The sequence below is a fragment of the Balaenoptera borealis genome, assembly GCF_965194805.1.
Source record: "Balaenoptera borealis genome assembly, chromosome: 2".
NCBI lineage: Eukaryota > Metazoa > Chordata > Mammalia > Artiodactyla > Balaenopteridae > Balaenoptera > Balaenoptera borealis.
Genome location: NC_138867.1, coordinates 61,771,058 through 61,797,510, shown reverse-complemented (window position 1 = coordinate 61,797,510; position 26,453 = coordinate 61,771,058). Strand labels below are relative to the sequence as shown.

At 43.4% G+C, this 26,453-nt stretch overlaps 1 protein-coding gene across 1 annotated transcript in view; it reads right to left on the bottom strand.

Annotated features, from left to right (window-relative positions):
- Positions 1-14,599: 14,599 nt before the first annotated feature.
- The window catches only part of SV2C (synaptic vesicle glycoprotein 2C), a 251,350-nt gene continuing 239,496 nt past the window's right edge, over positions 14,600-26,453 (bottom strand). The window contains exon 13 of the mRNA XM_082376648.1: positions 14,600-25,145. Coding sequence (XP_082232774.1) covers positions 24,962-25,145 — 184 coding nt within the window. The 3' untranslated portion in view covers positions 14,600-24,961. The remainder of the gene's footprint in view (positions 25,146-26,453) is intronic.

Sequence of the window (26,453 nt, the reverse complement as noted above, 5' to 3'; positions counted from 1 at the left end):
TTGTGAAATTTTCTATTTTCTGATTTGGGGGCAACTCATTCAAACTTTAAAAAAAAATCTGGTGCCAGTCAATCTTGTACAGGCCAAACTCAACAAGCTTGGTTTGCAGGGCTGCCCACTTACAGTTTCTGGGTTACGCTGTCGTCCCTGGAGCAGTCATTCTAAAGTTGAGATTTCTGACCCACCAAGAGCTTCAGCATGTCAAAATCCCCAGAAATTACATACTGTTTTGTCACTGTACATTTTTGCAGGGAGAGGACTTACAGGTTTCGGTAAAGTTAAGAACACATGACCAGCAAACTTTTAAGATCCACCAATCAGCCTAGCACAGGTTTCCAGCACTTATTTTCAGAACGCCAAGCAGTTCATGATAATGTAATCAGATGCTTGGTTCACTCATTCATTCAACAAGAGTTATCAAACATTTACTATGTACGAGGCACCTTCTAGGCACTGGGAATATAGAAGCAAATAAAAGAGACCAAGTCTTTGTTCTCATGAAATGTTATGTTCTAGTGGAGGGACACGGATGATATCTATAAGAGCCAAAAAGGTACCTATTATGTCAGATAGTAATGAGGGCCATGCAAATTAAGAGGAGAGAGAGTGGCAGGGCGGGGCGGAGGTCTATTTTAGGGGGAGTGAACTGGAAAGTCCTCTCTTAAGATTCTACCTGAGCAGAGACCTGGCTGAAATAAGGAAGCAAGCTGTGCACTTTTCAGGAAAGAGCATTTCTCAGAAGGATGAGTGAGGACAAAGCCCCAAGGCAGGTGCAAACAGCAGTCTGTTGCTGGAGCAGCAGGGTTAACTATACCTACTAGTGTGGTTAAAAAAAGGCTTTGAGAATTCTTTTTTAATAAAGTAATTCCTTCAAATCATTTGCAACGATTTTATCTCTTTATATTGATAAAGCCCAGTTTTAAAAAGCAGATCTAAGAAAAGAGGCACACACCCATTAACCGGCTGGCGCCATAAATTGGCTCCGTCTTTCCTGAGAGCTGTCTAGTAAATTTAACAAGTGCTATAAACCTGTTCACACCTGTGACTTGGTCACTTCACTTTGTGGAGTGTTTCTGCAAGGCAAAAGGGGGAAAAAAAAGGTCCGAATCTACCAAAATGTCCTTAGCAGGGCCCTGTATAATACAGTGAAAAATTTCAAACAATCTTAATCCTCAAAAACGGGATGAAAATAAGCAAAAATAAACAAATAATGAATTTCACCATGCTTGGATTCTATAAAGCTATTAAATGACACGCGGGAACAATATTGAGTGGAAATGTATATGGAAATGTAAAGTGGAAAAAACAAGCTACAGACCTGTGTATTTATGTTCATCAAAATTATGGAAAAGGTATTGCTACACATTAACAAAGACCAAAAGAGAATTTGGAGGGATACAAAAAATCTATCCTTCAGTCAGCTCTCTTTTTGGGTGGAGTTGCTAAGGCTCATAATGGATCTTTAATTTTTTTCTGTTGTTGGGTTACATGTCAGATTTTTTTCAAGCTGAGGTTTACCACCTGTGAAGTACTAACCCTTCCTCATGACGCTGAAAGGGACAGGGCTGTCCCGCCGGAACCGAGCTCATCATGTCATGCTGAGAAATATGCAAGTGGGGTCCACAGGGGCACAGTCTGGTTGGCACCGTAACTGGAGCTATGAGACAACAGTGAGCTTTTTACTGTGGTTTTAGCATCTGCTTTGCAGAGATTCACCTAATGGGACAGAAAACCAACAAACAGCAGCTCCCATGGAGGCAGCTAGAACCGTAAGCTGCTGTTTCCACTGTGGCAGGGTATAGAAGAGCAGAAAGTTCTCTTTGCTGCGACAGTTCCCACACCCTTCCTGAGGCAGCCCAGCATCTAATTTTGTAGTTGTCTCTTCATGGTGCCCGGCTGATAGAGTTCCAAAGAAAAGCACTATCTGGTCCACACTGAGCTTTGACACTTGTTCTCATCATTCAGGTCAATGGTCATCTCTTCAGAGAGGGCTTCCCTGACCACCCGATCTAAAGTAGCTCCTGTCCAGTGATGGAGGACTTTCCCCATTACAATGTAGGCTCCTTGAAGACAGGGAGGACTATCTCTGTCTTATTTCCTATTGGTGCTTACAATGATTTCCAGTGCACAGTAGTTCCTCGGTATCTATTTTTTTAGTGAATTAATAAACAGACTTGAAACAATCAGCAATTCGGCATCACTGGACCTCATCTAGCTGTCATTTCTCAAGCCACACTGGATGAAGGGGTTTACACTGGAAAATGAAAAGAAACTTGGCTGCTGTTTTCATTAGCATCTCAGCAGGAGCGGCACATTATCTGGGGCCCCAAGAAGTGTTGCTCTGGAGAAGGAGGGGGGCCTGTTTCACTTCCCCTCCTTGAAAAGCTCCCTGTATTTTCATAACCCCACTCTTCCTTCTCTTCTTTCTTCCTTTCCTGTCCTTTGCTTCTTCTGGAGAATGAAGGCTAGCAGTCAGGTAAGCAGTGGTGGATAGGAGGGAAATCTCTCTCTGTATCTTTCCTCCAGCAGCTGCAGGGCCGTTAGAGAGGAGAAGGGCATCCATGGAGGCTGGGATGGGGGAAGTGGTCACTCACGACATGCAGATTTGTGGTTGCTTAATTCTTGCATCATTTTAAACAAGGAGCTCACAAAAGAGCTCATGGGGATGATGTCTCCTTCATTCCACAAAATGGGAACTTAGTGTTGGAATGTCAGTGTGAAGTAAAGGCTATCGAGTGGCTACCATCAACACGAAGGTGATTTCTGTCAGGTGGGCATGGAAATGCTGTCTTATTCTCACACGTGAAAGCAAGTCTTCAACAGGGTACCTGGGGTTATTGCTCTGGAATGTCTGATACACTGCTTCATAGTGTGTAAAGAAGAAAAAAATGCAGCGGTTGAAATGAAGGCTAAAAATCCATCCCTTTCTACATGTTCTTGTCAAGAGCCAAGACTTTCAAAGATTTTTTTTCTACTCAGTCATTTTCTGACAATTTAAACTGAACTGCTAAAAATATGCATACCTTTGGTAATCATTGCTCATGTTTATTGAAAGCTTAGTATATGTCTGGCATTGTGTTAAGTACTTTACATCAACTTCCAATCCGAAGAGGTAGTTACTATCCTTTTTTATTGATGAAACAACTGAGGCAGAGAGCAGTTAAGCAATTTGGCTGAGGTCATCCAGCTAGAAGTGACAGAGCCAGGAAATAGATCCAGAAAATGACTCCAGCATCTATGCTTTTATTTATTTATTTTAAAAAATTATTTATTTATTTATTTTATTGAAGTGTAGTTGATTTACAATATTGTGTTAGTTTCAGGTGCACAGTGATTCAGATATATATATATATAATATATATAAAATTCCTTTTCAGATTCTTTTCTCTCCCCTTATAGTTATTAAAAAATATTGAGTATAGTTTCCTGTGCTATACAGTAGTTCATTGTTGGTTAACTATTTTACTGTATATATAGTAGTGTGTATATGTTAATCCCAACTTTTTAGTTTATCTCTCCCCCCACCCCCCTTTCCCCTTTGGTAACCATAAGTTTGTTTTCTATGTCTGTGAGTCTCTTTCTGTTTTGTAAGTAAGTTCATTTGTATCATTTTTTAAGATTCCACATATAAGCAATATCATATGATATTTGTCTCTCTCTGTCTGGCTTACTTCACTTAGTATGATAATCTCTAGGTCCATTCATGTCAGCATCTATACTTTTAACCTTTAGAGAGAGGGCTTTAGAAGGAGAATCCAATTTTCAATTATCTTGGCTTTTTATAAGACTTGAGTTATGTAAGATTTCAATAAAAGTTTGCTACCAAGAAAAAAATTAATGAAAATAATGTACATAAAGCACCAACTACCATAGATGGAGCTCAACCAATGGTAGCCATTGTATTATAAGGAAGTCTTAGAAAGGAGAATGTCCCTCTCCCATAGAGATTAATTTTCTTTGTAACCAGTTAAAAGTAAGTTGCCTTTTCTGAGTTGTCTTTAGTGACCTTGGCATTTAAAATTATACTTGTTTAGGAAACTGGGGTGAAATCCACTTTAGATCATAAAAGTGCTGGCAAATAGGGAGAAGTCAGAAAATAGGGAGTTCAGGAGGATGTGTGAATGCCAGGAAGAAGACTGGGAGGGGGAATAATCGTTGTGATAATCAGTGACTGAGTATAGGGTGATTTTCTGGAGAACTTCCCTAGCCTGTCCCTAATTTGGCATTGGTTGCTACAAACATTATTATACATGTCTTTTGGTGCACATATGTAAACATTTCTATCAGGCATATACCAAGGAGAGGAATTCCATACCATATGATATGTATATCTTCAGCTTTAGCAGACATTTCCAAACACTTTTCCCAAGTGGTCATACCAATTTACCTTCCCACCAGCAGCTCTTCAATGAGAACTCCTTGTCAACACTTGGTATTATCAGCCTTTTAAATTTTAACCATTCTGGGGCTGGGGGATATCTAGTGGTATTGTGATATGGTTTTATTTGCATGTCCCTGAAGACTCATGAGATTGTTTTCATATGTTAAATAGCCATGTTCTTCCGGACATCTTTTGTGAAGTTTCTGTTTAAGTCTTTGCTCCTTTTCTCTTGAGTTACATTTTTTTCCCAAATTGACTTATAGGAGTTCTTCACCCATTCTGGATAAAAGTCCTTTGTTGGTTATTCAAATTGCCAATATCTTCTCTGTGGATTGACCTTTCACTCCTTCAATGGTGTCTTTTGATCTTCTGATGAATACTAAAGATACAGAAAAATGAATTCTAGCTGAATAAAGATCTAAATGTGAAATGAAAAACAATAGAATATGTAGGTGAGGAGAAAATCTTCATGACCTTGGGATAGACAAAGATTTCTTTTATATGATTCTCAAAGCACCAACCTAAAATGGAAAGGTTGATAAATTAGACTACATTAAAATTAGGAACTTCTGGGCTTCCCTGGTGGCACAGTGGTTAAGAATCTGCCTGCCAATGCAGGGGACATGGGTTTGAGCCCTGGTCTGGGAGGATCCCACATACTGTGGAGCAACTAAGCCCACGTGCCAAGAGCCTGTGCTCTGCAACAACTGAAGCCACTGCAGTGAGAAGCCCGCGCACCCAACGAAGGGTAGCCCCCGCTTGATGCAACTAAAGAAACCCAGCGTGCATCAACAAAGACCCAACATAACCAAAAAAAAAAAAAAAATAGGAACTCCTGATGGGCAGAGTCAAGATGGCGTACTAGGAGAACGCGGAATTCATGTCTCCTCACAACTAGGGCACCTACCAGGTGCCGGTGGGGAACCATGGACACCTAAGGGGACAGGAGGAACCCCCAGTGACTGGCTTGAGAGATCCTGGCTCCCAGGCCAGAGGTTGGGCCCAAGCTCCTGTGGTGGGAGCTCTGAGCCCAAACCACTGGACTAACAGAGAACCTCAGACTCCAGGGAATATTCATCGGAGTGAGGCCTCCTGGAGGTCCTCGTCTCAGCACCAAGACCCAGCTCTATCCAACTGCCTGAAAACTCCAGTGCTGGATGTCTCAGGCCAAACAACCAGTAAGACAGGAATACAGCACCACGCATCAAAAGAAGAAAAAAAAAACGACCAAAAAATATGTTACAGACGAAGAAGCAAGGTAAAAACCTACAAGACCAAATAAATGAAGACAAAATAGGCAACCGACCAGAAAAAGAATTCAGAGTAATGATAGTAAAGATGATCCAAAATCTCGGAAACAGAATGGAGAAAATACAAGAAACATTTAACAAGGATCTAGAAGAACTAAAGGGGACACAAACAGTGATGAACAACACAATTACTGAAATTAAAAATACTCTAGAAGGAATCAGTAGCAGAATAACTGAGGTAGAAGAACGGATAACTGAGCTGGAAGAAAAAATGGTGGAAATAACTACCACAGAGCAGAATAAGAAAACAGAATGAAAAGAATTGAGGACAGTCTCAGAGACCTCTGGGACAACAGTAAACGCACCAACATTCAAATTATAGGGGTCCCAGAAGAAGAGAAAAAGAAAGGATCTGAGAAAATATTTGAAGAGATTATAGTTGAAAACTTCCCTAACATGGGAAAGGAAATAATCAAGTCCAGGAAGCACAGAGAGTACCATACAGGATAAACCCAAAGAGAAACAAGGTGAGATACATATTAATCAAACTATCAAAAATTAAATACAAAGAAAAAATATTAAAAGCAGCAAGGAAAAAGCAACAAATAACATACAAGGGAATCCCCATAAGGTTAACAGCTGATTTTTCAGCAGAAACTCTGTAAGCCAGAAGAGAGTGGCAGGACATATTTAAAGTGATGAAAAGGAAAAACCTACAACCAAGATTACTCTACCCAGCAAGGATCTCATTCAGATTCGACAGAGAAATTAAAACCTTTACAGATAGCAAAAGTTAAGAGAATTCAGCATCACCAAACCAGCTTTACAACAAATGCTAAAGGAACTTCTCTAGGCCGGAAACACAAGAGAAGGAAAAGACTTACAAAAACAAACCCAAAACAATTAAGATATCGATAATTACCTTAAATGTAAATGGATTAAATGCTCCAACCAAAACACACAGACAGGTTGAATGGATACAAAAACCAGACCCATACATATGCTGCCTACAAGAGACCCACTTTAGACCTAAGGACACATACAGACTGAAAGTGAGGGGATGGAAAAAGATATTCCATGCAAATGGAAATCAAAAGAAAGCTGGAGTAACAATTCTCATATCGGACAAAATAGACTTTAAAATAAAGACTATTACAAGAGACAGAGAAGGACACTACATAATCATCAAGGCATCAGTCCAAGAAGATATAACAATTGTAAATATTTATTGACCCAACATAGGAGCACCTCAATACATAAGGCAAATGCTAACAGCCATAAAAGGGGAAATTGACAGTAACACAATCATAGTAGGGAACTTTAACACCCCACTTTCATCACTGGACAGATCATCCAAAATGAAAATAAATAAGGAAACACAAGCTTTAAATGATACATTAAACAAGATGGACTTCATTGATATTTATAGGACATTCCATCCAAAAACAACAGAATATATTTTCTTCTCAAGTGCTTATGGAACATTCTCCAGGATAGAGCATATCTTGGGTCACAAATCAAGCCTTGGTAAATTTAAGAAAATTGAAATCGTATCAAGTAACTATTCTGACCACAGTGCTATAAGACTAGATATCAATTACAGGAAAAAGTCTGTAAAAAATACAAACACATGGAGGCTAAACAATACACTACTAAATAACCAAGAGATCACTGAAGAAATCAAAGAGGAAATCAAAAAATAGCTGCAAACAAATGACGATAAAAACACGACGACCCAAAACCTATGGGATGCAGCAAAAGCAGTTCTAAGAGGGAAGTTTATAGCAATACAATCCTACCTCAAGAAACAAGAAACATCTCAAATAAACAACCTAACCTTACACCTAAAGCAATTCGAGAAAGAAGAACAAAAAACCCCCAAAGTTAGCAGAAGGAAAGAAATCATAAAGATCAGATCAGAAATAAATGAAAAAGAAATGAAGGTAATGATAGCAAAGATCAATAAAACTAAAAGCTGTTTTTTGAGAAGATAAAAAAAATTGATAAACCATTAGACAGATTCATCAAGAAAAAAAGGGACTCAAATCAATAGAATTAGAAATGAAAAAGAAGTAACAACTGACACTGCAGAAATACAAAGGATCATGAGAGATTACTGCAAGCACCTATATGCCAATAAAATGGACAACCTGGAAGAAATGGACAAATTCTTAGAAAAGCACAACCTTCCAAGACAGAACCAGGAAGAAACAGAAAATATAAACAGACCAATCACAAGCACTGAAATTGAAACTGTGATTAAAAATCTTCCAACAAACAAAAGTCCAGGACCAGATGGCTTCACAGGCGAATTCTATCAAACCTTTTGAGAAGAGCTAACACCTATCCTTCTCAAACTCTTCCAAAATATAGCAGAGGGAGGAACACTCCCAAATTCATTCTACGAGGCCACCATCACCCTGATACCAAAACCAGACAAAGATGTCACAAAAAAAGAAAACTACAAGCTAATGTCACTGATGAACATAGATGAAAAAATCCTCAACAAAATACTAGCAAACAGAATCAAACAGCACATTAAAAGGATCATACACCATGGTCAAGTGGGGTTTATCCCTGGAATGCAAGGATTCTCAGTATACACAAATCAATCAATGTGATAAACCATATTAACAAATTGAAGGAGAAAAACCATATGATCATGTCAATAGATGCAGCAAAAGCTTTCAACAAAATTCAACACCCATTTATGATAAAAACTCTCCAGAAAGTAGGCATAGAGGGAACTTACCTCAACATAATACAGGCCATATATGACAAACCCACAGCAAACATCGTTCTCAATGGTGAAAAACTGAAACCATTTCCACTAGGATCAGGAACAAGACAAGGTTGCCCACTCTCACCACTATTATTCAACATAGTTTTGGACGTTTTAGCCACAGCAATCAGAGAAGAAAAAGAAATAAAAGGAATCCAAATCAGAAAAGAAGAAATAAAACTGTCACTGTTTGCAGATGACATGATCCTATACATAGATAATCCTAAGGATGCTACCAGAAAACTACTAGATCTAATCAATGTATTTGGTAGAGTAGCAGGATACAAAATTAATGCACAGAAATCTCTTGAATTCCTATACACTAACAACAAAAGATCAGAAAGAGAAATTAAGGAAACAATCCCATTCACCACTGCACCAAAAAAAAAAAAAGAAACAACCTAGGAATAAACCTACCTAAGGAGGTAAAAGACCTGTGCGCAGAAAACTATATGACACTGATGAAAGAAATTAAAGATGTTACAGACAGATGGCGAGATATACCATGTTCTTGGATTGGAAGAATCAACATTGTGAAAATTACTATACTACCCAAAGTCAATCTACAGATTCAATGCAATCCCTATCAAATTACCAATGGCATTTTTCACAGAACTAGAACAAAAATTTTCACAATTTGTATGGAAACACAAAAGACCCCGAATAGCCAAAACAATCTTGAAAAAGAAAAACGGAGCTCGAGGAATCAGGCTCCCTGACTTCAGACTATACTACAAAGCTACAGTAATCAAGACAGTATGGTACTGGCACAAAAACAGAAATATAGAGCAATGGAACAGGATAGAAAGCCCAGAGATAAACCCACGCACATATGGTCACCTTATCTTTGATAAAGGAGGCAAGAATATACAATGGAGAAAAGACAGCCTCTTCAATAAGTGGTGCTGGGAAAACTGGACAGCTACATGTAAAAGAATGAAGTTAGAACACTTCCTAACACCATACACAAAAATAAACTCAAAGTATATTAAAGACCTAAATGTAAGGCCAGACACTATAAAACTCTTAGAGGAAAACATAGGCAGAACACTCTATGACATAAATCACAGCAAGATCCTTTTTGACCCACCTCCTAGAGAAATGGAAATAAAAACAAAAATAAACAAATGGGACCTAATGAAACTTTAAAGCTTTTGCACAGCAAAGGAAACCATAAACAAGATGAAAAGACAACCCTCAGAATGGGAGAAAATATTTGCAAATGAAGCAACTGACAGAGGATTAATCTCCAAAATATACAAGCAGCCCATGAAGCTCAATATCAAAAAAACAAACAACCCAATTGAAAAATGGGCAGAAGACCTAAATAGACATTTCTCCAAAGAAGACATACAGATTGACAACAAACACATGAAAAGATGCTCAACATCACTAATCATTAGAGAAATGCAAATCAAAACTACAATGAGGTATCACCTCACACCAGTCAGAAGGGCCATCAACAAAAAATTCTACAAACAATAAATGCTGGAGAGGGTGTGGAGAGAAGGGATCCCTCTTGCACTGTTGGTGGGAATGTAAATTGATACAACCACTATGGAGAACAGTATGGAGATTCCTTAAAAAACGAAAAATAGAACTACCATATGACCCATAAATCTCACTACTGGGCATACATCGTGAGAAAACCATGATTCAAAAAGAGTCATGTACCACAATGTTCACTGTAGCACTATTTACAATAGCCAGGACATGGAACCAACCTCAATGTCCATCGACAGATGAATGGATAAAGAAGATGTGGCACATATATACAATGGAATATTACTCAGCCATAAAAAGAAACGAAATTGAGTTATTTGTAGTGAGGTGGATGGACCTAGAGTCGGTCATACAGAGCAAAGTAAGTCAGAAAGAGAAAAACAAATACCGTATGCTAACACATATATATGGAATCTAAAAAAAAAAAAGGTTCTGAAAAACCTAGGGGCAGGACAGGAATAAAGATGAAGACGTAGAGAATGGACTTGAGGACACAGGGAAGGGTAAGGGTAAGCTGGGATGAAGTGAGAGCGTGGCATGGACATATATACACTACCAAATATAAAATAGATAGCTAGTGGGAAGCAGCCGCATAGCACAGGGAGATCAGCTCAGTGCTTTGTGACCACCTAGAGGGGTGGGATAGGGAGGGTGGGAGGGAGATGCAAGAGCGGGGGGGATATGGGGATATATGTATACATATAAATGATTCACTTTGCTATAATGCAGCAACTAACACAACACTGTAAAGCAATTATACTCTAATAAAGATGTTTTAAAAAAATTAGGAACTTCTGTTCACCAAAAGACAGAATTAGGAGAGTGTACTAAGCACTTGTATTATATCCTTCAATCTTTTCAAACAGGAATGTAAGTATCCCTGTATTACAGATGAGGCATTGAGGCCCAGAGAGGTTAAAGAGCTTGCCCTGGACCACAAAGCTTACTAGTGGAGGAGCTGGGATTTGAACTCAGGTCTCACTGAGTCTAGAGACCAAGTTCCTAACTGATGGTGGTGCTGTCTTTCCTTTTCTTCCTCCAAAATGTCCCCTGTGGGGCCTGGCACAGTGTTGGGCTCCCGACATGTGTCGCCGTTGGCTTCCTGTGGCACCTTCCTCTGTGCATTCCTCCCTGTCAATTATTCTTTTCCTCCACCACCGTTCTGTTAGCTTGGTCTGCTGGGAACAGTTGCTCGTTGGTCTTTTTTCTGAGTTCCAAGGAAGCAAGATTCCTCTGGGCACGATTCACCACAGCTGCACCTGGGAGAGACGTGGACAGCCATCCTGTGTCTGGAGCATGTCTGCTCCAGCAGGATGAATGGCAGAGCCCTGGCGAAGAGGGGAAGAGGTGGCTGTCGTGGGGTAGTGGCAGGACCGCCAAGCCCCACTCTGGGTACTCAGGGGCTGCGGGAGTCCCTGTGGCCCCAGCATCCTGGTGTGTGGCCCACCGCTTCTGCGTCCCTCCCTTCCTGGCTGCCAGAGACCGGCCCCTGGAGCTGGGCATGTGGACACTCAGGCAGGGCCCTGCGCAGGCTGCCTCTGTGGGAAGCGAAAGCAGAGCTGGGTTTGGGGGCCATGAGTGAGTCACTTGGAGTTGCTGCCAGGGTCACCACAGACCCAGGTACCTGCCATGCATGTCGATGACACTGGAAGGTAGAGGTTGCGTGTCCTGTGAGAAATCTTGTGAGAGTTAGGCAATGCCTGGACTCCACCCCATCTGAGCCTGCTCAGGGCGTCTGGATTCCAGGACCACTGCCTCTCAGGAGGGTCCTGTGAAGGGAATTGCAGGCCTGCCTCCAGATCAGATTTGAGCCAATCATGCTAATCATAGTGGTACCATTTACTGAGGACTTAGGTGCCAGGCGCTTTGCCTTAGCACAAATGTACATAAAAAGCTTACTTTTTATATACACTTTCTCAATACTTACAAACCTCAGTGAAATACAAATTCTCATTATTTCTAATGTAGAGCTGTGGCATGAACACTAAGACCAACCTCCGCCGTGCCCTCATAGCTGCTAAGTGGCGGAGTCCGGATTCAAACCCACATCTGTGTGATGTCAAAACTCAGAGGAGTGTTCACCATAAGCTAATGAAGCTTCAGCCTCAGAGCCCCCCATTTGCATGGGTCCCTTCCGAGGCATAGGAGGGCCCTAGCAATGTGTTCACGTGGTCATATGTTCTTTAAAAATTTGCAAAACAAAAAAAAATAAATTGCAAAATAATAGATTATTTCCTTAGTTACCATTTCCTTCCACTTCGTCTTCCCTCCCTCAAGCTTGCCCTGGTTTGGTGCAGAGCCAGGCAGCGTGGGGATGTGGCTGAGAGGAATTCGAGTTGGGATATATTCAGTTAGGGTTTGGTGGGTTATTCTTTTTTTTTAAATTTTATTGGAGTAGAGTTGATTTACACTGTTGTGTTAGTTTCAAGTGTACAGCATAGTGATTCAGTTATACATATACATGTATTCATTCTTTTTCAGATTCGTTTCCCATATAGGTTATGGTGGGTTATTCTGACTTGGCTCGCAATCACTTCTGTGATTGTGTGGTTATCCCTAGCTGTCCCACTGAAGGAACGGCTTCCAGGAATACTCCTGCCCCCTGCGCCCACTCACCTGGCCTCACGAACGTACTGGCAGAGATTGGATTGCGACTATGAATGTGGCCGGTGTCTTCAGCACAGGAAGTGTGCAGAAATGGAGAAGAAACATGAAACTTTCGAGAAAAACTATTAGTAATCAAAACTAATTTTTATCTTTCCATTCCCTCTAGGTAATGATATTGCAAAACTGTTGTCATATAAAGAGGCAATCAAAGAGAATGCAGCCAAAAATACAGACAAAAATTAGAGAGGTGTGTCAGGCAGTGAATTAATACAAGCTGTTATATTATTTTTCTGGATTTTGTGTCTGGAGCATCTCTGATTCAGCAGGATGAATGGCAGAGCCCTGGCTAAGGCCATTCAAAAACATGACTGAAGGCAGGTGGCGGCCGGTGCACTTGGGGTCAGGGTTGAAGCATTTGGAGATAAGGTCTTTAAAGAGGTAACTAAGTTAAAATGAGGTTATTTGGGTGAGTCCTAATCCAATATGACTGGTGCCCTTATTAGGAGAGGAGATTAAGACACTCATGTATCAATGATTGTACAGAGAGAGCAAGGTCTCAATTGGAATATCAGTCTGTGATATTTGTCAGTTTTTAAAAATTTGTAAATTGTGGGCGTTTGTCTCATTCTCGACAGTTACTTTTGTAGGTAGTTTTTTGTTCAAAATTGGGTATCATCTTTCTTAAAGAGGACCCAAACCCAACCCTGGAACTGACTCTGCCCAAACTCATCATGCTCTTAGCATAGGAAGGTCCCCCAGTCCTCAGCGTGGATGGGGAAATGGGGCCTCTTTTCTGGAAAAGTCTGAGCTGCCAGCACTTTAGAAAGTGCTACAGGTGTCCTGTAATGGGGATGGGAGGCTGCAGGTGTCCTCCAAGGCAGGCCGCGGAGGCTGAAGAGGGTGCAGCAGCACAGCAAAGTCCCTGAGAGAGGGTGGCCACCAGCTTGCAGTGGGATTCGTCCAATGCTTACACTGAGCAAAAGAGGGCTGGGGGCAACTTACGAATCACTTAGCCTTTTGCACTGTGCAGTAGCTTTCTGTACAGCCCCATCCCAAACTGAATTTGCAGATGAGATTTCCTTGGACATCTCGGCCCAAAGGGAATTCTGGTGCCACCTTAGGAGTGAGGATGCAGAGGTGAGCAGGTGTGAGAGTGAGGCTGCGGCACAGGTGGCCTGTTCTGCCGCCCCAGGGGCTTTTGGGCAGTGGACACAGAAACATGACTGAAGGCAGGTGGTGGCCGGTGCACCTGGGGTCAGGGTTGAAGCGTATTGTGTCCTCTGTCATCCCAGGTCACACCAGCTCATTCACTCTGGCCCCAGGGAGTTGCAGCAGCTGCAGGGCTGGAGCTTGCCTTCCCTTCAGGAACTCGCCTCCTTTATGATTTTCACTTCTCCATCTGGTGTCTGGACTGCAAATTACAGGAGGTGACGATGCATCTCTTCTCCCGCTGAACAAAGGGACTGTGGTGATAATAGGCTGATGTGGGCTACCCCAGCTCCAGGAATGCTCCTCCTTCTGTGTCCTCTGGCAGCCAATCAGCGCACAGGCTGAAGGAAGCTTCACCAGGGACAGGCCCACAGTGCGGGTGCTTTGCTCAGAGGCTGCCCTGAGGGGCGGGAAGGATGTGCCCATGGGCTCTGGGATTAGAGAAAATGATTGTACAGAGAGAGCAAGGTCTCATTTGGAATTCTAAGAAGCAGAGAGGCTGAAGGAGGTGAAGAGTCACTGGTCTAAGAACAGCCTGACATCGCCCGTCCTGGGTGTCCCTCAGAGTTAGCTGTTTTCTGGCTTATGAGTGTGGGGATCAAGGTTTATTCCTCAACCTCTGTCTTTATGTCCCCCTCTGAATGAACCGCGCCCAAAAGAGTGAACACATCCACACTGCTACTCTCCCCTGTGACCACAGCTGCATTCAATTACATTCTGTACCCGTATATACATATAATACAATTCTACACACACACACAATAAAATAAGTAGCATTTGGGATAATGTTATGGGCTGAATTGTGACCCCCTTGAAATTCATATGTTAAAGTCCTAACCCCTGGTACCTCAGAATGCAACTGCATTTGGGATAATTTTATGGGCTGAATTGTGTCCCCCCTGAAATTCATATGTTGAAGTCCTAACCCCTGGTCCCTCAGAATGCAACTGCATTTGGAGATAAGGTCTTTAAAGAGGTAACTAAGTTAAAATGAGGTTATTTGGGTGAGTCTTAATCCAATATGACTGGTGCCCTTACTAGAAGAGGAAATTAAGACACACACGTATCAAGAGAAGACCATATGATGACATAGAAAGACAGCCATCTAAAACCAAGGAGAGAGGTCTCAGAAGAAACCAACCCTGTCCACACCTTGATCTTAGGCTTTCAGCCTTAAACACTGTGAGAAAATAAATTCATGTTGTGTGAGCCTGCACCAGTCTGTGGTATTTTGTTATGGCAGCCCTAGCAAATTGACACAGATAATGATGGTGATTTCACTGCAACGGACTTCAATAAGCAGGAAAAGATACTCCTTCACGATGGATGTTGCCTTGTTTTAACACACTGACTGCTAGGAATTTCACATAGGGGATTTTGCAGCCACTGGTCCAGGCCAGGCCTGTGGATGCTCCCCTCAGATACCTCACGGTGACCCTTGCCAAGCTCATCTGCACCCCAACGTCTTCTGGTGAGTTCCTGGGCTTGCCATCTTCCCTGATAGCACTAGGGCTTTTTAGCCTCTGGAGTCTTCTTCTCCCCCTCCTATAATCTCCTTATCATGAAACAGGAAAGAAAGGAAAGGGGGGTGGAGGGCAACTTTTCTTAAATACTGAATAGGTTCTAGATCAGGTGGGCTAGGGGCCTGGAGAAAGGGTGAAGACCTGTGTGGGGTGATGGGCTAGGGATTTCCAGTCTGCTGGGGGAAGGAAAAGGGGAAACAAAGTTGTTAGAGCAAAAAGAGAGGATCTAGCCTGGGGGGAGAGAACTTGGGAGAGGCGCAAGCAGGGCCCAGGAGAAGGAATAGCCCGCAGAGGGGAGTGAGTGCACAACCTTAATTAAGCGTTCTATATTCACGCTGTCCAATATGGCAGCCACTAGTCCTGTGGTCGTTGAGCTCCTGACATGTGGCTAAGTGTGACTGACTGAGAAACTGAATTCTTAATTTAATTTTAGTCATTTTAAGTATAAATACCTATATGTGGCTGCAGTGTTGGATAGCACAGTTCGGTTCTAGAGATCATGCCTTGCTGCTCGCCTACTCAACAGCAACCTTCCTTCTCCCTTGCTCACTGAACCCCAGTTTTGTTCAGTCATGTGCTTTAGGGAAGAGTGAGCTCCTTCCAAGCTCTCTGGGGGGAGGTAAGTCTTGATTAGTCTAAGCCAGTTATGGTCATTATATCCCCCTTGTTAGTGATTAGTTTAGGAGTAGGCAAATGATGCAAATCCAACGAATGAGACAGAGGGGGACATCTGCTGGAGGATTCTGAGAATGTTCTCCTTGATCTTAGAAAGGATCATAAAGAGGGGATGGTTTCCCTTCTGGGCCTTGGATTTTTCTGTGAAAATCTGATGTTTAGAATGGCTGGAACCACCTCATGCCCACAAGAGGACAAAAGCCAGTATGCTGAGGATGGCTGACCTAAAAGATGCAGAGAACCTGGGTCTTCAGTGATGTTGCCAAGCCGTACCATAACCAACCTTGGAATTGTCCTACCTCCTTTGTTATGGAAATAACAATTCCCTTTATTAGTAAAGATATTTGAAGCTGGGTCTTCTGTTAAATGCCGTCAAAAGTATTCTTTGGGGATTAGCAAGTCCACGGCAGGCAGTTTGTGTTTCTGCCTCCAATGCCAATGCTATAAAATACAGCACTTTTTCTCATCATGCCCCTCAAACTAATGTTCCAAGCAGACACTACCAGTCAGTTGGAGTCAATATGCTAGATGAAAATCAGTTTGCCATTCCTGCTCTGGGGCAGAATAACACAGCATCTCCTCTGCCACAAACTCCCCAGCAAACACTTTCTTCCCATTGGTCCTGGCTTAACAAGTGGACAGTATGCCTGTGAAATCAAACAGTACATCAATACCCATGACACCAGCCCACAGAAACAATTCAAATAAGCCTGAATCAAGGGAAACAGGTTTTCCGTATGCCCAAGGACGTTAAACAAAAGTACTTATTTTTTTAAGGGTCAATTCATGTTTGCAAGGGAAGTCAGTCACACAGCAACCTTTATTTGAATATAATGGAGCAAAAATGCTCTTTTATTAATCTGATGTCCAATAAATATCTTTGCAGCTGTTACATGAATGGTAGGTGTCTGGCACATAAATGTATACACATGTCCACGGCTGATAGATTTATGCTGTACACGAGTCATCCCACATAGAGCATGCCCTCACAGACACAAGGATACGCATGGCTGTCTCGGGCATTTGTTAAAACACACTTGGTCAAACATTTTGGCAATACAGGAATCAGACACACAGAGGCATACCAGAAAGATGAGTTCACAACAGGACCAGCTGTACTTAAGAGAAAAACTCTAGAAACCTGAAACAGAATTTATTGGGGTTCACACATGCAGCACATATATACAGTACACTTGGGGTAACGGGAATATTCATAGCAGGAGGGCTTACAGAGCAGTAAAAACAGAAGAGAAACAAGACAAAACAAAACGCCCAAGTGCCAAAACCTAGGAGAGGACCACTGCCAAGATCTCATTGCAAAGGAGAGTGGATTGTTGGTTTAACATGTGTCCAAAATGGAGGTTCACCTGAAAGAACAAACTCTTCTAGGACTTTATTTACAGTATGCAGACATTAGTGAAGGATGTATGGTCTATTCAATGTGTTCCTGGATCAGGACAAGGATACAGAACCGCATTTTGGACGGTATGAAAGCACATATCAAGAAAGAACATTTCTTTTTTCTTTTGTTTGATTTAGGACATAGACTCAGTACAATAAACATATAAGAATAGCAGAGGAGACGAGATTAAGCCAATCTGTCCAGTTCTATCTAGGTAGGCCTGGTGAATGTCAAAGGCAAAGAAGGAGTTTCCTTGTTCAACGCCTACCAGGGTGTGAGAGGGGAGACACTTTGTAACTTCAAACGAATTTATTTTTGTTTGCACAGCATATAATAGTCAATTTGCTGTACATCCTCCCAGAAGAAACAATACTCGTAGAGAGGGGTGGATTCTCTGCACTGTGGGTCTTATTCTGAATCAGTACAAACGCAGAAAGAAACCCACTGTGTACCACAGGAGATTGAAATTGCTGTCTTTCCCTCCCTTGGGTTTACGGGCAGTGCTGAGCCGCAGACCCATGGGACTCAATTTGGTGTGGCCTGGGTCTATGCAACGGGTGGCCACGTACTGGTCAGGGCTCTAGGGAGCGGCATGTAGGCACATGATGAGCCACTGTCTCGGAGGAGGAGTCTGATTTGTAGCGTTTGTCAATATCCGTGGTGTGACTACTCCCACCATGGCCGATTGCAAGCTACAAAGGTGATGTCACTGACCTGCAGTTGGGAAGTAGTGCCCAGTAGCCCAGCATCACGGGGTTTTTCTCCCATACAGACACAATAGGTGTCGATTACCTCAAGGGCATAGATAATACTAAAATGGAGTAAAATAATTAGAAAGTGATGAGTTTAGAATATTTATTACCTTTGTTTTAAAATATACTTTAATTGTACTTTCACATATTTTAATTTTTTAGAATGGCTGTTTCTCAACCATTTTTGGCTCACAAAATTCCTGAAATGATGGGCTCTGAGGAACTGGTTTGCACCTGCTCTAGCCCATCCCTGGCTTTCGACGACTTGGCCCCTGTGAGCTGCTCGGCCAGTCGCTCTCCAGGCACCTGAAAGCTGCTTAGGACCCTGCACCCCAGCTTCTAGGGCGGGCCACTAGCCGGTGTTAAACCCTGTGCGGGTCTGAACAGAGGGCTGAGGGCTGCTTTCTCCTCCTCCTGGTTCTGGGCACTCTTGGCACAAAGTGAGCACGGAGGTGGTAGCGTAGGCAGAGAGCGGGCAACCTCTGCAACCTCAGCAGTTAAATCTGAGTGGAAGGCACCTGCTGGCCTTCTGCACCAAGTAAGGCCCTGGGCAGGCACGGAGAGGTGTGTCTACTGCCCCTGGTCAGTGAATTCCGGGACCTCGCTGCGGGCCCCCTTGCCTTCCAGGAGTCAAGCATGGAGCTCTAAGACTTCTGCCTCAGAGATGGGCCTCGCTCAGACCTCAGGCCAGTGGTGCCCATCCCATCATGCGCAGGAGTCGGGAAGGAGTTGGAAATCTCGTCCAGCACGGGGAGCTGTGTCAAAGCCAACCGTCTAGAGCTCACAGCTCCTGCACCCACTCCCCTTCTCCCCATTCCCCCTCCCCTGGGCCTCCCCAGCAGGTGCGGTCAGCACATTCCTTGGTCCCAAGGGCCCTGTCAAGCTTGTCCCCGTACACTGCTGGAGTCAAGAGGAGACAAGAGGACAGGAGGTGGAGGAGCAGAAGGGAGAAAGGAGGTGAGTGTGTTTTGCCAGTTGGAGGTAAGGAGGACAAAGCCAGGGGCAGAAAGGAAGTCGCGGCTCTGGGAGGGGAGGGCGGAGGGGCACTGACAACCACCTTCTCTCTGCTCTGCCCCTCACGCCCCCCAGCACCCAGAGGTCTTTTGCAGCCTTGAGACGCTTTACCATGCACTGGTTTTAAACTGAAATCTGAAAAGCGCCTGCCACTGACTGTCAGAACCTGTTTTCTGGGTGGCTTATCTGCTGACTTCGTCACAGGTCTTCAAAAACAGAAAGGAAACACCCTGGGAAGCCGAGGCCCCGAGGACATGGCATGGCGGCAGCTGGGGGATTTGCTGACTCTGCTCCAGAGAGGACTCCAGCGCTGCCTGCTCTGAACACTTCCCAGCCCCCGCCTCCAGTTTCAGGCCATAAAAAGAATGCCCCAGAAGAAACTGGGACTTTAAAACTGAACACCTCTATTTTATGCATTCACTTTGCTGTACAGCTGAAACTGACACAGCAGTGTAAAGCAGCTATACTCCAATTAAAAATAAAATGAACACCTCTATAAAGATGGGGTGATCTTGGCTGCTAATTCTTTTCCTTTAATACCTTAGCTTGGTTTCCCGCCAGGATATTTAAAGAAATAGCACATGTATGGCTCCGTTTTTCTCATTTTCCAAATACATACTAGTTAGTAGTCCCTCCAACAAAGGCCAAGCAATTGAGGGGCTTTCTCCTTCTGTCAAAGATATTCCCAATTTCTGAGTAGTTCCTGCTCTGCCCATGGTAGGCTATTCTTTCTTTTTTTTTTTTTTAACATCTTTATTGGAGTATAATTGCTTTACAATGATGTGTTAATTTCTGCTGTATAATAAAGTGAATCAGCTATACATATACAGATATCCTCATATCTCCTCCCTCTTGCGCCTCCCTCCCACCCTCCCTACCCCACCCCTCCAGGTGGTCACAAAGCACAGAGCTGATCTCCCTGTGCTATGCAGCTGCTTCCCACTAGCTATCTATTTTACATTTGGTAGTGTATATATGTCCATGCCAGTCTCTCACTTCGTCCCAGCTTACCCTTCCCCCTCCCCGTATCCTCAAGTCCATTCTCTACCTCTGCGTCTTTATTCCTGTCCTGCCCCTAGGTTCCTCAGAACCATTTTTTTTTTTTTTTAGAGTCCACATATATGTTTATTTCTTTTAAATTTTGGAAAATAACACCTTGTGTTTATGGGGCGGGGGTAACAACAGGTAATGGGGATCAATATGAGGACCCCCTATTATAGATGCTTTCTCTTTCATTCTCCGTTTCCCTGCCCTTATTTAAGTCCTGCAAAGGGTTAACGACCTACACACAGCACAGCGCCTCAACCTAGCACATGCAAGTTATTCAATAAATATTTATTGATGAGATGACATGAGATGACAAGAGATCAGGGGATGTTCTGCCCAGCTCTTTCCCCCACCCAGTGCTGTTAGCCTGAAACTATGGCCCATGAACTGTATCCTTGTCACTCAAAATCCTGAGATTACTAAACTGGATCAAGGTCTTGGTTGAGCAAGACTGAAGTCAGCCCTGGCAATGGCTGTGCCTGGTTGGTGAGACACCAATGATAGGAGGAATGGTCAATATTTAGAGCATAAGAACATCACATGGAGAACTGTCACCCCACACCTGAAACAATGAAGGGACACGCAACACACCTAGAAGACACTTACAATTCCGTCTACGTCACGGATTGTGAGAGAAGCTTTACTCAAAACACACTTTGTTTGGCAGAAACATAAACTGTAAGAAATATGTAGTCCATTTCAGAGTGCCCTACTGTGTAGGTTTCTTTTCATTGTGGCAACTTGACTGTTGTTTCTGTAGGTTTGTACCTTGACTGAGTTCAACGTGATATGGGGGTTCATGGAAAACCAAACATACAGCCAACACGCCCTTAACAATCAACCGACTGTCTTTCCATGATACCAGGTGAAGGCCAAATTCAGACATTTCCAGCTTCAGAGCCTTTAATGCATGAACAAGTCAAGTGCATTACTGAAGAAATAGGTAGAGGCCATTTTGATATTAAGCAGAAAAAAAATGGAGAATATCATATTCTGTTTTGATTGGCAAAGGGGATCAGAAGCTATTCCCATGGAATGCTTTTGAAATGATCCCAGGGCTGAGAAAATCTCAATTCTGCCCATATCTCTTCATTGGAACCTTCTCAACATCTTGGACTCTCCCTTTGGTCACTACATTTCTTTTCCCACCTCTCTCTTGATATCTCAAGACATCCAGAAAAGCAGCTACGCAGTTTGGTGCAAACGTGAGCTTAGGCTTGGTGAGATTTTTAAGTGAAGGTGCATTTGCCAACTCAGGTGAAATCACTTTAGAACTCTGCTTCTGAAGGCCTAGGTGTGCATAAGGCCATGCTTCAAGAATAAAATGGAGTAGAGTCAGGAGAGCTATGGGATGCAGCCTTTGTGACAGGGCTGTGATCAGAGAGTCTCCTAACCGTCTGCATCCCTACAGGGCGGGGCCCTTTCCTTGGCAGCCACTAGGAACTGTCAAACCAGCAGTGAATGGAGATAACGCTCCGGATCCTAAGAAGCTGGCAGTACAAACAACACAGGAACCACGCTCTCGCCTATCCCACAGGGGCTTCCCAAACAACTTCCTGAGCTCTTGCATGTTTACCTATTTCCTAATTTTTCAGTTTCTAAACTCAACCTATTTGGTGCTTGTAAAGAAGAGCTTAGCATAAGAAGAAGATAGTAAGATGAAGCTGTTTTCACGACGATCCTCTAGAATCTTAGACTAGTCCCAGTAGCAAACTAGTCCCAATCCACAGATGGGAAAACTGAGGACCAGAGATGTTCAATGACCTACATTCTCCTCTGGGTCTCATTACTGGTTAGTGGGGGAATTTGGGCGAGGACCCATCTATCTTATCTCCCAGCATCGGTCTTCTGGGTGTAAGATGACCGCTAGCTGCTGGGTTTGGCTTCCAAGGCAGTGAGATTAAATGAGAGGAGGGTAAGACAGGAGGGTAGGCCCCATTACTGGGGGTGTAATGTATAGGACTTTCAGTTTGGAGCAGCTGGATTTTTTCCTCCTGAGAGGACCAGTGATAATAACAGGATTCGGGGGCATTCTGGATTGATCCAAAGAGCTATTAGGAAATTTTAGATAGAAAAGGAGCTGGAAATACAGGAGCCAGTGGGAGCGTTTCCTAGGCTTTCATTTGTGCACATACTCTCATTTTCTTTCTACTGCAGGTGAAATGAGTTGCTGGTTGCACGTCCGTGTGCCAACAGCCTGCTGCACTGATAGAACTGGGAGTTTCTGTTTAAGCGCATGGCTCTATCTTAATCCTGCTGACCCCAGAACAAGCCGGACAGGCCACACCACATACTTTGGGAAGAACTTGAGCTCTCTCACGGAAAATGACGGTGATGGGGACAACGTGAAGGAGGTGGGGAAACTGCAGGAAAAGTGGAAAAGGTGGTGACCAAGAAGGTTTGTGACCACAGACTGTCCAGGAGATTAGAAGAGATCCCTCTTGGGCCACCTGGGAGGTTTGGATGAAGTGACAAGAAGGTCAAGAAAGGTCATTCTGAAGGGGATGCGTGGTGGCAGGTCTCATCAAGTGCGGTTCTGCTGGTTTATCCCATTCTGACCTAACCCAGGGTTCAGACAAAATACTTCGTAAACCGTGCTCTGGATATTCGATGCATTTAGAACTACAACAGACGTTTGAGACATTTCTAAAAGTAAAGACAGTCCAGTAAGCAAAGTTAACTGCTGCGGAAGATCTACAGACAGCAATACCCATGCACATTTCTCTTCATCTTTTGAATGGGTTGGCGGAGATACACATTACTTTTGCAGTTATTACCACACATGCTACATTCAACTAAAAAACCTGCTCAGGTCCCCAAATATGTCTTTTTTAAGAAGATAAATCAAGGGGTAGGTAGGTGAGGAAATGAGTACGAATGCAAGACCATACAGAATATGTTCGTGGGTTGTCTGACTGTCATCTTTGTTTTCCAATAATATTCCAGGAGGCAGAGGTGAAAAAAAGTTCTGTTTCTCTCCTGCTTTGTTGATATTGTTCTAATAGATCTCGTCTAGTCTTTATTGATTTTCCTTCTTCCTGCCACCTTTGCAGTTTTGGGTTTGAGTTTTCCTGATGCTCTGGCCCTGAGCCCGCATCCCCAGGGAACCACCCTCATCCTGCCAGCCCCCGACACCACGCTGCCCCCCTGTACAGGCCTGAGTTACTTCAAGGGAGAGTCGATTAATGGCTTCTGTTCATGAAAGAAGCTTTTCACAGAGCCTGAACTCTGCTGTCTGGGGCTCTCGGAGGATCAGGAGGAAGGGGAGAGAGAGGCGGAGTGGCCTGTGGGGTTAAGACATCTTTGAATGTAATGACTATTGGAAACAAAGGCTCTCCCTTCCTGGAGGCCCCAGGGCCGTGGCCTGTTGGAAACCCCTACAATAAGTAATAAGGATAACCCTCTAACAAGACATAGAGAGTTTAAAAAAGGACTATTGTTTTAATATGGGATTTATTCCTGGCTGCAAGTCTACCTGGAGGCTTCAGATTTCAAAGATGAGTAAAAACGACCAGCGTGGGGGAGGGGCAGCCCCAGGGGTGAGAAGGTCACAGAGCTGACAGCCATGGGAATGTCCTGCCGACCTCTCTCTTCAGGCCCAGGCGGACTCCAGAGGTAACATGAGCAGCCAGACCCACCAGGAGATGCTGCCCTTGTCTGCCCGAGGGCCCCTTGGAGCACAGCAGGCTGTGATTTCACACTGAGGCAGCAGCCAGGAACACACCGACCAGCGCACCGGCCCAGCCAAGCCATGCGCGTTGCCAGTAGGAAGTCCAATGTCAACTCCGCAGGGGCACCGTCCCTCAGGAAACCGGTCCCCTCGAGGTATCACTTGGCATTTACAAATGGATTTAGGTGTGACTTTCTTCCTCATTTTCAATTTACAACCACTCAGATGACTGACAATCTCTAGACGAGAGAGTTTGGGTGAAGGGCAGAATCAGGTGGGCAGACCCAGTTAGAAAGTGGCTTTTTTCCCTTGAATCTGCTACCTGGCAAGGTCAATGGCAGCTGGGGGTGGGGTGGCAGGTGGGGATGAATGTCGGCCCACAATCCCCCTGAGCTCTGACTTTCTAATATTCTGAACCACATGCCACAGTCACAGACATAATTACAGGTCCTTTTCCTCGTACTTTTCAGAAGTTTCACCGGGGGCTTTCTGGCAGAAGTCTTGCTCATGCAGCTCAGAGATCTTTGCTGCCAACAGCAGAGCCCCTATTTTTCTTGTCAGCAGAGACAGTCACGTTAACTGTCAAGCCTGAAAGAGCCCCACCCAGCTCTGTTTGGTGTCACGTGGTGTTTTTTTTTTTTTTTTAAAGGCCCTGCTGTAACAGCAAGAATTGCTGGGTGTCCTTTTCTAAGTAAACAGGAAATATCACTCTGAAAAAAAGAAAAGAATCCCTCTCCTCAGCACAAATGCGATAATACGCCCACTTATCTTTCCCGTGAATGTTGCATTAGGAGCAGGATCTATTTCTTATAGCAGCGCTGTCCTCTTCTTAGCTTCTGAACCTGCAGCGAGCAGCTCAGGAAGGCCCGGCTGACCAGCACATTTAAAAAAATCCTTCCACTGATTTCTGGAAGGCAGTAGCATCACAGTTAGGAAAGACAACGATGCATGAAAAAAAAAACAAACAAACTGCAAAATCACATTTAAGGGGCGAGATGGTACGCATCTAAATTTTAGTCGCAGCAAGAATTAGTGTTTTGGGATTTGACCGCTTTTCTGTATCTGAAAAAGCTGGAGCCTTGAGTCAGTCGGGAGAGTTGACACGGGGCAGCAGAAAGAAACACAGGACGGATGGCTTTTTTTCCGTTACATCAGGACCTGGGTTCGTGTGTCAGGCAGGCGCAACCCCACCAGCCCTCCACACACGAGCACGGTGGAGGCCAGCAGGATGGGGATCGCTTTGGTGATGCTGACCAGGGAGCCGAATATTAAGTTTCCGAGGACGGCCGCTGCTTTGCACAGTGCGTTCAAGAAGCCAAAGCCTGTTGCCCTGCAAAGGACAAGAGAGATGGACAAGGTTGAGAAAGTGTCTTCCAAGAGTCCAACTTTAGACACAAATGTCTTCTAGGATAATTTTCAAAGATCTTCAAGTAGACTGTTCTGTATGTCCTTAGAGCAAGTAATCAAATATTTGTCAGCACGTTTGGAAGTAGAGAACCCCAGCTGTTGGTATTGTTCCTTCAGCCCTCTGTTGACTTTCTTGCCACCTCCACTGATTCTTATTCTGCCCATGAGTTTATTGTGAAGAGAAAGAGAAAGGACATTTCAGGGAGTCAGAAAAGTTACATTAAATTAAAATGTATGACGATGTATTTCTTTAAATTTTACTTTTTACTCCCTATTTTCTCTTAGCTTAATTCGTGTGTGAGGTTTTACATACTTAAAGTGCATGGAACTTTCAGAGAAAATCAGGGATGACTGGGTTGTACTTGCATCGTTCTGGTACCATGGAAGTGAACTATCATACTCTTGTCCCAAATGTTTTTGGTAGCGGGCAGAAACTGAACCCTGAGCTGGGTGGCCACCAATGAGCTAGTGACACATTTCTTACACCCTCACCAGAGTCCTAGGTGGGAAATCAAGCCCAAGACAATATTACAGAGGAAATCAGATTGTAGGCCCATAGATGATCTTGTTTAACTCTGCTGACATATAATATGTGCAGGTGGTATATAAATAAGACACATCCCATTTCTTAAGACATTCTTTGGAAAAGAAAAATTTTACTATCTTTATGGGTGTTGAATGTAATTTTACTGTGGTTTTCTAAGCAAGAAATTTAATTTTGTTCATGAGAGTACTGATACTGCTGACATCATGAGATAATACGAATTTCCTCTGCCTTTATGCCGGCTCCCTGTTTTTTGTCCGTCACCGGGTATATGTGTGTAATAAAGGCACGCTGAATGCAGGGTTAACTGTTGGATACCTTTATCCCCCTCCAGAGGGAAATGCATTTTATATACCATAAAATGCAGTACTTAGTACACATCTTTCTTTGATTGATTTGTAAATTTGTTTAGTGTAGGTTTTCTTTTGGCCAGTCAGAACAACTACTCTTCACAACGCGTGCTATTCCTAGTGGTATTTTCTACAATGTGTAGATATTTACTGTGGGTATTATTCAGCCATTCCCCTTCCCATACCATAAGAAAGGAATAAGCACCCCTCCTGTGCTGTAGGAACCGAGTCATTGATTTTGCTGGTTAGAACAGACCTAAGAAACGGCAGCAAGCACTGCCTTTCTTTTTTGGCCAAGACACCTAGAAAGTCGAGTAAGTGGCCTCTGCAGTGTTGC